This window comes from Nesoenas mayeri, assembly GCF_963082525.1.
Source record: "Nesoenas mayeri genome assembly, chromosome: 4".
In the NCBI taxonomy this organism is placed as follows: domain Eukaryota; kingdom Metazoa; phylum Chordata; class Aves; order Columbiformes; family Columbidae; genus Nesoenas; species Nesoenas mayeri.
In genome coordinates, this window is record NC_137540.1 from 14,486,606 (window position 1) to 14,500,036 (window position 13,431).

At 36.5% G+C, this 13,431-nt stretch overlaps 1 protein-coding gene across 1 annotated transcript in view; it reads left to right on the forward strand.

Annotated features, from left to right (window-relative positions):
- INTU (inturned planar cell polarity protein) overlaps window positions 1–11,008 on the forward strand; it is a gene marked incomplete at both ends in the record, with an annotated part of 47,190 nt that extends 36,182 nt beyond the window's left edge. Inside the window, 8 exons of the mRNA XM_080344431.1 lie at window positions 1,917–1,970; window positions 3,373–3,435; window positions 4,492–4,713; window positions 5,280–5,702; window positions 6,242–6,339; window positions 7,051–7,240; window positions 10,071–10,216; window positions 10,897–11,008. Coding sequence (XP_080200557.1) covers window positions 1,917–1,970; window positions 3,373–3,435; window positions 4,492–4,713; window positions 5,280–5,702; window positions 6,242–6,339; window positions 7,051–7,240; window positions 10,071–10,216; window positions 10,897–11,008 — 1,308 coding nt within the window. The remainder of the gene's footprint in view (window positions 1–1,916; window positions 1,971–3,372; window positions 3,436–4,491; window positions 4,714–5,279; window positions 5,703–6,241; window positions 6,340–7,050; window positions 7,241–10,070; window positions 10,217–10,896) is intronic.
- Window positions 11,009–13,431: the final 2,423 nt, after the last annotated feature.

Below are 13,431 nucleotides of genomic sequence, written 5' to 3' on the forward strand. Positions count from 1 at the left end.
CTAATTACTATTTAAATCTGCTGGCCTTTAATGAGACATATTATAAAATTGGACCTCTTTTTCTATTTAGTGCAATCATTTTACATATAACATAAAAACTCCAAAATATATATGATTCCAGTTAAGATGACAGCTTTCCATTGAGTGCCTATATTTAAATTGTGATTTGGTAATCGTTTATATATTGTCCTTTATTCACAAAGTATTAGATATCAGGCATTGTCCTAAGGCACTTAGGAATTTATTTTCCGTATCATAGGAAGAGTTGTTTGCATATCATACCAAACAGATTTGTCTTTGCTGGTGTGGCCTTCTCTCTCCTTTCTATATTATATGAATTTTGTCTTCTTTATGTTTAGTGGTGGTCTGATAATTCAGTTCTTTCCACCTTGCCCCATAGTACTTGTCTAGATACATTTGTGCTAAATGTGCGTGAGGCCGTGTGTTTGCAACAATTTTAATCAGAGTTCTACTTTTATAATCTGTGTGTATGAACACCCTGTTAGATATGTTTTAGCTACACAAGTGCATATTTATGGAGTGTCTCAGAAAAGTTGCTTTCATGCCATAACCCCAGAGCTAAATCTGCTATCCAGGTGAAAAATGTCAAGGTATACGCATGGTGCTGTAACACACCCATCCGCTTGCTTGCAAAATCCATACTCCGTAAGTGAAGGGAATAAAACATTTGTGCAACACGGCGTTGTAGAATATGATCAGTCAGCAACCTAATGTATGTTTGAAATACAACCGAGTGCGCCTCTAACTGTTGTTGGATGGCTTTTTCTTATCCAGGAAATGACATTTTTTTTCTTGTACTATTTAGTGATCTTTTTCTTTTCCCCCTCCATGCTTCTTTTACTTTCTCTCAAGTTTCTGTAGAGAGACTCTATTATGCTTTGGTCTCTAGTTTAGGTTGCAGGTTGTTTATTTCTTGTAAAATAGTAGGTTTTAAAGAGATTTAGGTAACAACGCAGTTCTTACTTACGATAAGGACGTTGTTTTCCAAAATTGTCTTAGATCATCCACATCTTACAGAAAAAAAAATGTTGTTGCAAAAGAAACTTTCAGTTAAGTTTTGGTGAAGATCTTTATATTCTATAAGGCATATAAAACTAAAAGTGTCTGTTCTTTTGGGCAGAAAGCCATTTAAATTTTAACTGGGGAAAAGCTGAGATTGATCCGTGTTTGACTGCCAACAGCATTGCTGACATTTCCCTGTCTGAAAAACTGGCTGTATTTTAATCAGAGGCAGCCTGTTAATACAGCCCAAGAAGTTTTTGTGATAGGGTTTAGGTTCTTTTCATTAATTAGCACATCTATGCAGTGAACATCTGTGGCAAGTACCATGTTCTTTAAAGAAAAGTATTTTTAGCAAAACTGACATTAATGAACAGCTCTTGTAGTGAGAGAAATGCGCAAGCTTAAAGCAGTTTCAGTAGAACAAAGATAATGTGTGAGAAAGTTTTGGCAATTTCCATAGAGACAAAAACTAAATCCATTGTGAACAAGATTTCTCTAATAACTCAGTTGGATACAATAGCTTGCCAGATCTCAGAGTTGTCTCCAGCCTGCAAGGGGTAGTCTCGAGCCCTCATGTTTTAAAGCAGGCTCAAAGAGCGGCATCTCCTTTATACACAACACTGGGTTCAGGATGCACACAAGCACAGGAATTTTAAAGTTTCGAAGAAAAGGGAAATATGTGGCAATTAAGAAGGATTTTTATTTCATCTGATGAATTGAGGTGTTGTCGATATTTGATATTACTCCTGAAAAGTAGGTGAAAATTTTTATCCGGCCTCTTTATACTCATTAATCCTAATCTTCCAAGACTAGCAAGATAGAGTAAACGATGTGATTACTGTAAGTTAATGTGTTAGAAATGTCTATGAAAATGTATTGTTTAAATATTTCAGATGGAAATTGACACAGTACTGAGTGACCTGGAAGCAGCTGATTTTGCAGAAATGGTAAATGGTTTTCTTTTACTTTTGCTGTTTGCATTGCACAGTGTCTCTTTGCCTTGGTGTCATATTCAGTAGTTTAAGAAAGTGCTAATTCCAAATATCTATTTTTTTTTTTTTTAATCAAATGAGAGTCAAAGCAAAGGTGTACTGTATTATTCTTCTTTTAATATAGCTCCATTTTACTCATTCTGTTTATCCTGAATTTCTCTCCGTGGTTAACATTACAACTATATTATGATCTCATAGGATTAGTCACTGAAAACCCATGATTTACAGTAATTTAAACTCATGGGCTGTCTACAAAGATACCTTAACTTCAACATAGCTCTTTGTTGGTACATTTCTTTTTTCCATGTAGATAACTGTCTCCTTCCCAAGCAACTGTGAACCTGAAAAGTTCTATGGAGCACAGAGAAGTTAATTTTCCAGTTTACAGAAAGCAATTACAAGTTATACGTATTTTTTCTCCTGCTAAACGAGAAGATAGTAATTTACTTAAGTATCACTTGCTGTGCATGCACTTTACTGTGCTGTATAGGACAGTGGGATGTAAACATATTGAAATTTCAGTTTTACTTCAGCTTTCTTAAACTCATGCTCCAGAACAGCTATTTTTAAATTGTATTCTTTATAGGTATATTTATAATTGGGCATAAAGGTAACATGTTTGATCACATATTTAGCACAACAATTTAGGACGTACATATTCTTAATTTAAAAATATACGTAATGATTCTTAAAACCTAAAATACAAAGCAGACAGACATATAGTCCATCTTTCAAAAGAATAAAAAAAAGAATCGCTGTACTAATCAAACTGCATAGTTATTTATAGAAAGTGATGTTAAAAAGTTGTAGTTTATTGCATGGAAATTGATCACACCCACTTAATTTAAAATACATTATATCCACCTAAAGTTAGTGTCACTAATCTGAGAGCAGCACTGGGTGTCTAAATTAAGAGATTAAATGAATGGGTATATTTTGGGTAAAATGTCAAATCCTGGGGAAAAAAATGCTTTGCCTTGGAAGTTTTGCTCTAGGGGGGCCTCTGGTGTCAACAGTCGTGCTTCAGCTGCTGTGCGCTTAACAGCTCTGAGAATTGGCAAAATGGAACAAAATAGTCTATGGACAGATAACTAAATAGGAAATCTCCTCTTTTGAGCTGAAGGTCATTAGAAAAAATTGTAGTGACACTAAAATCAATAACGGAAGCTAAAAACTTGGTATTTCACTTAGCTGTTCTGTATTAACTACTGTACTGATAATAAAAAGTGGTCAAAAATTCAAGTATTAAATAAGATACTGATTACAATTGACTGGAATTAATTTACCTGCATTTGGTCAATAAAATGAAAATTCTGAATTAAAAATTATATAATGCTTTTTTTTTTTTTCCCCACAGTCTGAAGATTATTACAATATGAGAAGATTATATATGATTATGGGCTCTTGTCTCTTCTACAAGGTAGTATAAGTGATTAAGGCCTAAAGATTAGGAAAATGCTTATGGAAATCTGACTCAGTCGTGGAGTAACTCTTTTAAGAACCTCACAAATATGGAAAAATCTATGATTGCTTTAAATGTGTATTTCTAGTAACAGAGGTAAAACTCACACACTCTAACAGCAAAAAAATGACGCTGGGAAGTGATTTGTACTATATGATCAATAAGAACAAAACACTTGTTTGAAACTGTTGTATGGGTATTTTGTTGCATATGATCCAAGGATTGAAGCAAGACAGGAATAAGAGAGTAATAAGAGTCAGTTCAGGCGAGACTGTGTGATATTCTCATTTTTTGCTCATTGCTGTCTTTTAATAAAGATAACAGACAATCTACCTTGAATCTGTCTTTAAATTGAAGACTTGAGAAATTGGATTGAGAGCTTTTCTCTCTTCGGCCTCATTCTGTGAATTTATTTCTCTTTATTAAATGTAGATAATGTATTCAACAATATAAAGAAAGAGGAAGACAACAGCCTTCACTTGAAGGAAACTTATATTTTAAGGATTTTGTCAGGCAGTTGTTCTTTATACTAGTAGTATTATGATACTAAACTGTTAGCACAAATGGAACTGCACAGTATCCACCACAACAGCACTTAACTAATGCCCTTAGTGCTAGAAACACTGTTGTACTATGTAGCTTCTTTGGAAATTTTATTAATTCCAGTGAAACCTCAGTTTTTTTGGTAGGCAGGAAATGAGAATTAAAGTAATTTAAGTCTGTAGCTGTTTTGCAAGCTGTTAAAGCCCTGTATTTCCCAGCTCGCCTTTGATAACTTGCATCTATGCTGATGTTTTATTTGTTTATAGTTCAGTATGTTGATTGTTCAGATGTGGTGCAAAAACTCGGTATTATCTGTTGTACAACTGTACACCAAAATGACAGTCTCTGCCCAGAAAGCTCACAGTCTTGATGCATGTGGAGCATGGATATCTCTAGATGACAAGTACTCTTAAGTGAGAAGCGATGTTGGATTTCTTACTGAGCACACTTCCTTTTCTCTTTTTAATTAAGGGTTACTTGATTGGTAATCACTTGCCAAAGGAAGATCTTCTCGATATAGGTTTCTATTGTCGGCACTATTGTCTGTTACCCTTGGCAGCGGAGCAGAAGGTGGGGCAGTTAGTGATCTGGCGGGAAGTATTTCCACATCATCACATCCAGCCCTGCGAAGCTCCGAGTTTCACAGGATACAGGGAACCTGAAGCAAGATACTTCTTACTGATAGTTGGCTTGGTAAGTTAATGTTGCTGGTGGGGCCTTTCTCTCATGCTCTATTTTGGGGGTTTGTGTTGTCTGTTGTTCAGTAAGATCAAGACTTTCCCTTCACTTTACTTGGTAATTTTACAAAATATTTGTATTATAGGTGTTTTGTGGGATAGAATTTCTCAAAGAATAGCATTATTTATACATTTGTAAAGCTAGCAAGTTTAAGTATAAATTCTCATTAATTTTATACTTTTTCACTTTGGTAGAAGATATTTTTTCCTTTTGTGATTTTCAGGCAACACACTTCAGAATTGCGTTTGATTTTTTTTGAAATGTGGACTTTTTTAAAGCAAACAACTGAGTATGTAAATGATATCTTTTATGTTTGCATGTTTAACTTAAATAACATGATAACAGAAAGATGTCCTTGGACATGATTTGATTAGAAAAAAATAGCTCACTCCTCTGGAGGTGAGGAAGGAGTGTTGAATATAGTTCTGTATTTAGCCCAAATACCAGATAAGATGTAAACGTAATACAGCACATACTGTATATTAAACCCCAGGCTAATGTTGCTACCTCCATGTTTACAGAGACACTTTATGCTGTGTGTGCTGCTGGAGGCAGGAGGCTGCGCATCCAAAGCTATCGGGAATCCAGGACCAGACTGTATCTATGTAGATCAGGTCAAAGCCACTATCCTTCAGCTGGAAGGAATAGAGGCCGGCATCGAGGAAAGGCTCAATTCTCCTTCCGTCCCACCTCTGTCTTGTGCTGACTGGTTCCTTCCTGCCACTTGTGACAAACTGGACAGCTCAACTGCCTCACCTATCCTCAGTAAGCTACAAAATACTTCCAGATCAGTAACCACTCCAGCGAGCAAAAGGACCCTGTTTGGTGACTCTTCCTTGATGACACGTAAGCCAAGTCCTACGAGGTACAGTGGAGGACCCGACCATGGTAGCGAAGGTCCTGCAGAAGATGAAAGCAGTAATCCACAATCTGTAGTGGATCAGGTCTGAGAACAAAGGCAAAGAGAACTGATAATGTTCTGGAGGGCTTGGGGGAGGTGGAAATTCTTTAAAAACCTCACTGAAGTAACTTTTTAATTTTAAAAAGCATAGTGCAAAAAGGTAAATCTAAGAGGCCCTGAATTCAGTAAAAAATAACTCTGTTGCCTTGGAAATCTTTGGGTCAGCTCCACAGCCGTTACATTTTAAAAATTTAACATTGCTTGTAAATATCTGGGGTTTTTCCCATGACCAAAGAGGGCACAGCTGCGTTGGATTCGGCAGAAATAATTGGAGAATATCCCTAAAATACTAATGGTGTAAACATAAGTTAATCAGAACAAACTGCTGTACAGTTGAACAACTGCTTCTCATCCATCTTAGTCTAAAGTAGGCTATGTAATACATCTATGTAAGTTGATGCAACTGTTTGAGCCCTTCTAAAAAATGCTACATTATTTTCTTTTAAGTAGGTGATCTGTTGGTTTGATTCTGGTCTCTCATTAGCTGTGTTTTCTGTTTGTTTCTATCTGTTTGTTTTTTAGGTCACTAGAAAAAAACATACCCTACCAAATCCATTTAATTTAGGAAACCTCAGAAAGAACCTTTCAGATAAAGATACAGAACTTCTTAATGCTATCAAGTAAGAAATTATTTTTTATTAAGCATTTAATTTTTAAGGCCATACTTATATTGTGTTTTGCAGACTCACAGATCACTGTTTTGCATCATTTTAATCCAAACAAAACTTTGCTGTGCAAGGATTCTCAAAAGTGATGCTCTTAAACGGAAAGCTTAATAAGAAAGCTGTTTCTCAAGAATGTGTCAGTAAAATGTATGCACGTCTCACATATATGTGACTTTGAGAGTTCAAATAAAAGAGGTTTTGGACCATGCATATACCTTGTGCCTCCCTGGTACATCTTGGTAGATGTACAAAGGACAAAGCAGCTGTGATCTTCCCAGTTCCCACTTGTTGCCTGTGACAGCACAGTCTGCTCTGGTGTTTTGTTTGAGCCCTAAAGAAAGGGGTTTTTTAATTTTTCCCTAAGTTTTTATTTATCTTTTTTTTTTTTGCATGAGAACTTTTGAGAACGTAAGTGCAATATCTAACTAGTACCATCAGGGGTTTTGTGGTGGTTTTTGTTTTGTTGTAGTTGAAGATTAACAGTTCAAATCAGAAGTATTTCCTTGATGTAGAAATAGGTACCTTTTGAATGTCTGTATCCATTTTTGTACTCTATTGTAGTTACCAGAAAAACAATTCTGTCTTAAGTAACAAAAGTATTTGTTGTTTAATTGCCATTATTTTAAAAATTATTTGAATATTAAATGAATTATCCTATTTTTGAAGGTTGACATCTGGTCCTGAGAATACCCTCTTCCACTATCTATCTTTGGAAACGATGCAAGGAATCTTCATCACTCCAACTCACAAAGAAGTAGCACAGCTTGGTGGGTCCATCCACCCTCAGTTAATTGCGAATTTCCATCGTTGCTGTCTGTCAATTCGTGCCATTTTTCAGCAATCCATGATGCAAGAAGTATGGAAGCTTTGTTTTCTCTTTTTCTATTTACATTCTCAAGTCAGTATTTCACAACTGTTTTCACTTCATTGTTTAAATCATTCACTAGCAGGTGTCTTTGCATGTGTGGGGTTGTTTTTAAAACTAGTGTTTTTACTGTTATGGGCAGGTTCTTTATCTGACCTACCCAACCAAGTATGCATGTACTTATGGCTCTCTTTCCCACCAAAAACATCCTCAAAATAAGTACTCCATGTCTCCAGTATATAGTATTTTCTTATTCTGTTGATTTTAGGACTCTCATTTCTAACTTGGCAAGAAGTTTTGTGCACTGGGTTTGAGAACTGTAAATAGCAAAAGAGGAGGGCTTAGCTATTTTAGTGCTGGGAAGGGATTTCAGGCTGGCAGTGGAAGAAAATTTAGGCCATCTTTTCTCACAGAACATGTTTCATTTGAGCAGTGACAGCGAGGTGTCTGAACGATGTTGTGAAGAGGGTCTCTGACACCGAGACAGTCGTTCATTCTGAGCGTCTTGGGTTTCTGTGCCACCTGAGATTGCTTATACGTTTGCCATCCACTGATGTCTGTAAGCGCTTGTTCCCATGGGTATCTGTCTAGAAGAAAACTGTGTCTGATGATTCATTCCTTTGAATTATGCTGTCAAATCTCTTGGATTTTATATTAGGTGGAGTGCCAGAATAGGTAAGGCTTTTTCGCCTTAAAAAATATACCAGTTCAAGTCTTGATCTAGACTTGGGCTGAAGCCTGATCCCAGCTGCAAGAGCTCGATGCAGGTACTTGGTATTTAGATTAGACTTGAACAGCTCTGATGTCAGCAACTGCACCGCCTTATGTTTGATTAAAGAATTCTGTTTACTCCAAATGATCCATCTGGAGTAAGATGGTAGTAGTAACACGGAACTCTGACCAATAGGTATGAGAATCAGTTTATGAGACAGTCCATTCAGATGAGACACTTTGTGCTCAATGCAGATTTTATAGTGCTAGAACTCTGGTTAATTGCGCAGTTGATTTTTATTGACATGAACCAAATTAGGGCAACATTTGATCTCTTGCCAATTTTGTGACCTGTTTAGTCCTTTTGGAAAAGAGAAATAATTAAATATAAACCCAAGTGAAATACTGTCTATCAGTTGCAATTTTTAGGTCCTAAAGTCAGAATCCAAGTGAATTAAATGAGAAATGGGAAATAACAGTACAAATTGAATGACCACAGTTTGCAAATAGCAGTATAATTTATAATTTTTCTGAAAGTTTTCTTGAAGTTACCAAAGTTACCACTTCTGGCTAGACTGATGTGCTTTGTAAATAATCTAGGATTTTGTCAAGTGTTAGAAGAACAGGTTAATTTGGTGGATTGTTCTGTCAGCTGCTAATGACACTGAGATTCAGCTGAGCAGGACTTTGGTAATGAGTCCTGTATTTTGGGCACTTCTGTTGGGAGATGGAGAAACCCAAAAGCAAGCAGAGAGAATACACAAGTATTTCTTATCATCAAACCACCTTTGGTTACAACTGTTAAAAAGACACTTTAAAGAATTAGTTGTAGCTCATAAAAAGTGGAAAAACTGACAGCTGAAAGTCAGAACTTCTGTTTTGGCCACAGCTACCTCAGCACATGCTTTTCTGGCTTCTTCAGACATGAGTACAGTAGACAGCAGCTGGGTTCATTCTGCTTTGAAAATTAGAAGTAATTGATGAATGTGTGCTGCAGAATTAGGTGTCTCTTTTAGAGAAATTTGGGGTGATTTTTGCCTATTGGCTCCAACAATGAATGCTGAAAAATTGCCAGGCTGTATTACGGCATGAGGAAAATGTAAAAGAGTGAATAGAAGTTTTTCTTGTCCACAGTGCATGACCAAAAAAGTCAAATATAGAAGCATTCTATTATACTGACTATTCTTTGGCATCAGTTAAATATTGTTATAGTTTAGGATTCACAGAATTGCACCAATAGTGCAAAATTATTGTAAATTGATCAATAACTCATTTTGCCTTTTCAAGAACTGAAAATTCACAATTTAATTTCTGAATGTGTACAGAAATTTTGAATAAATTTTAAATTGAGCAAAAATAAACTCTGTCGTCTTAAACTCTGAAATACATGTCACTGTATGTAATAAGCAGCCCTGGCCTCATTTTCTTCATCATCTTCTTGGTATTTTCTTACTCTTAAATAAAATCAGAAGGAAAGAAGTTTTAATGAATATGAAAGTACAGACCCTCATAGTTCTATCAAATATCCAGCTTTTACAAGGTTTATTCAAAAGCTCCGTACAAAACTCAAACTCAACAAAATGCAAAAATGTCATACACATAGAAAATAATTCTGCAGTTGTACCGAGTAAGAGCAAGAAGATGATCTGAGCAAAGTGCTTCAACTGTTTATTTACAACAAGAAGTTCCTGCCTGGTCAAGTTTATTCAGTAGGATTTTTGCCATCACAGCTCTTAATGAGGGAGGCACACAGAGAAAGAAAGAAAGACTGGAGCTTTAGCTGTTTTAACACACTTTTAAAAGAAGCTGTATTATCTCCGATGTCTCATGAGAGAAATGGTGTTCAGCTAGACGGGAAAAAAAATCAAAAAAGGAGGCATGTGTCTACCTCCAAGTTGTATAACAATGAAAAAAATCCGGTTGATGCCAAAGTAACAAAACTGGAGAAAAGAACCATGTAAACAAATCTGGTTTATCTCCTAAGTCTGGCTTTTTGACAGCAATATAGTTCATCAGAGATTGCTGAAGAGATCACATTAAAGTTATATTTGTTAGTATTTATGTAAAAAATACTTAATTCGATACTAACAGTTCACCAATTGTTTTACAGAAACAGAAGAAAGCAGGTAATGTGATTTCAGAATTTGATGAAGACCTAGATGTAGTAACAGAACACGGAGTTTTGTTTGAGTGCTCTCCTGATAACTGGACTGATCAGAAGAAACCACCACCAACAATGAATTACTGGGTTGTGGGGTGAGTTTAAAGACGAATGTATTTCTCCGAAAAGACTCCCATATTGAATGTGCCCCTGTACTCTTTAAGAATAAGTTTAGCACATCACAGAAATACTCCAGCCAACCCCCAGAGCTAGCTCTGATTGGGCATCTGGGAAGCTGTGTTAGTGTGATGTTCCACCTGCTGTAAAACACATGTGTGGTAACTAGGGTGAGCAGCGTGCCAGCGCGTCACCCCGGAGAGCTGGAGCCCCTGGCCATGCCCACTGCTCTCTGCAGATGTGCTCAGGTGCTGTAATCAGACACTTAATACCCTGCGCTTTCTGTGTGCTCCTTGCACCCCTCCTGACCTCTCCAGTCCCTGCCTGGCAAGTAAATCCCACCTGTTTTGCCTCCATGTGTAACGCTGATTCAGTGATACAAAGGAGAATGAACAATTGTAGTTGTTAGGTTTTTGTTGTGGTGTGTTTTGGTTTGGTTTTTTGTTTGTAGCCCAAAAATTTGGATTACTGCAAACACACCAGTGTTGTACACATGCTGAGAACCTAGAGGATTTTTTCATATGCAGTCTCAAGAAAACTGAGCAGAGAATAACTTGATTTAAAGTTCTATCTCACAGTACAACCACCATATATCAAACAATTGAGGAGAAAAAGCTAACACCTGTGATAAATTTCTTCTGGTTTATTTTTTCCGCAGGAGACTCATTCTACATCCCAAACCTCAGGAGTGTTATGTCTGCTTTCATGACTCAGTCACAGAAGCTACTGTTGAACTGGCCTTCAAACTGTCCTTTGGCTTAGCCACGTAGATGAGCAGCCGGAACATTCAGCCACCCTGTACGGTGTTGTCACCTCCTTAAAGCACTTCAGAATAAAGCCCCATGAACTCAGCTGTGCTGCCCACCCATGGCCTATGTTTGAAATGCTTTTTAACAAACAAACAAAAAAAATCTACCTTGTGGTGTGACACAGGTAAAACTTCAGCGATTATTCTAATGACCTCATCAATTGAATACTTTAAAAAATTTCAGAAAACCAAAGTTATTTTTTATATACTGTTGAATAATTTATCCCGATCATAACTTTATTATATGAAAACATCATATAATTTGTACATTCACTGCTGTTCAGTGTGTAGTATTCACTGTAAAATGATAAACTGATATCCTCAGAGTGCTCTCTGAATATCTGGCTATTGGTGATGGAGGAGGAAAAATAAGTTTTCCAATTAATTAAAATTTTGCGCCTCTATGAACATGAAGAATACTGAATGTTTTCAGTAACACTCTGTTAATCAAAACAGAAATAAGTCGTTTAGCCAATTCATGGCACTTAGCCACACAAAACTAATGGCTTATCATTTCTGTCAGTATGGTATCCTGCACACTCGAGTACTATAGTGTGGTTGATGTTTTACTTGGCTTCATGAGTTCTAATTGTAAATAATACTTGTATTTGTTAAATAATACTTACCTTTGTTAAAACGAAATTTTGAAGGCTCAAAAGAAGATGGCAGATAGCAAGATGATGGTTTTAAGACGTATGCATGGACTCAGCTAATTTTATACCATATTCATAATTTCATAATAAAAAAATGTGTATTTCTCAAAGACCAGTAGAGTGCTACTCTCTTTTTTTTTTTTTTAACTTAACATTTCTTTTCTTTGTTAAACAAATATCTATTTAGCTAGGACTTCTACAATTTATGGCTGAATATTTAAAAAAGTAATTAGGTTACACCTGTATAAGGCAAGATGTTTGTTTTCAAAATCAGAATTTGTCCTGGTTTTGTTAAAAACAAGACCAGTTTATCTTTCAGTGAATTTTCCTTTCAGTTAAGTTCTTCTAACTAACTGTACTTTTCTGAATTTGGCTGCATGTTTTTTCAGACACTCTTTGCTCCAGAGCCGATAAGGTGAGCAATGGTATGCAGAAGAGCCCCAGGTTTAGACTTATTTCTATGGTAGCCAATGTTACTGATAAATTTGGCACGTCCCATAAGTGAGAGGGGCGTATTTGCAAGGAGGGGCAAACAGAACAGGTGACTAAAATTGACCAATTGAGTATTCCATCCCATCCACGTCATACACCCTATAAAAGTGTGAGATCATGAGGGTCTCACTGTCTTCAACCATGGCTGGTATCTGAAGAGGACCCTGCCTGTCGTGCCTGAGATCCCAGGCCTGGTTCCAGACCCTGCATCCCTGAGCCCAGTTCTGGTTTACTGCAGAGTCCAGCCTAGGAATTCCGGGTGCCTGCCCTGCAGCCGCTGGAGTGACGCCAACTCCACCGAGGACAACAGGCAATTCAAGACTGGTTTTGTATATTTTGTATTATTTTCTTTATTAATTAGTAGCATTATTAAGGCATTTTTAAACTTTTTCCAACCTGCAAGTCCCTCTCCATTTTCCTTCTATTCCCTTTCCTTAGCTGGGAGGGCAGGGGGTTAGCGGAGAGCATCTGCCTTGGTTTATTGTCACCCTGCAGTAAACAGTGAGAGAATTCTACAAAATTCAGCTTTCCTACAATTTGTTGAAAGGTTTGTAATCTACAGATGAGCTGCTCCTAAAGCTTTTTTTACTAAAGGTTTAGTTTAAAAAGTAAGATTTTTTTTTTTTTGGAGTCTTTTTACCCCTAGCCAGTACATTTAGATCTGGTCATCTGCACAGCACTTCATTATGCTCCATGTCAACAGTGCATTTTTTGTTGTTTTGCTGTTTCTAGTTGCTTTTCATGAGTGCTTTTCATAAAATGCATGACTAAAGTTGTGATTTAAACAATGAAATCAAAAAGTTTGGGTATTCAGGAAAGTAAATTCAGTTCCACAGGCTCTCATTATCATATATTTAGATCTTGTTTCCATTAGCAGATTATGGTGTTTAGAGTAGTTCTAAAATAGTCAAATGCTTATAACTGCCCACTTTCACAGAGCGATTCACAGCTTGGCTTGAATCACTCAACAGTTGAGTTAATTCCAAGCAGCGGAAGTCTTAGGCCTGAAGTTTAAACATATGATTGAAGATTTTGTTAATCAGTGTTCTCTAGAATTTATGGTTCCTATAACATGAGAAATATACAGTATTGTAGTTTAAGACCCCCAGAACTGAGTTACGTCAATAATGCTTTAGATTTGTTCTGACCTGTAAATAAAGTGATGTGAGATTTGCTGTTTGAAAAATAAAAATATGTACTAGTATGGATGATACCTGAACAGCACCTTTAAAATGTCTAA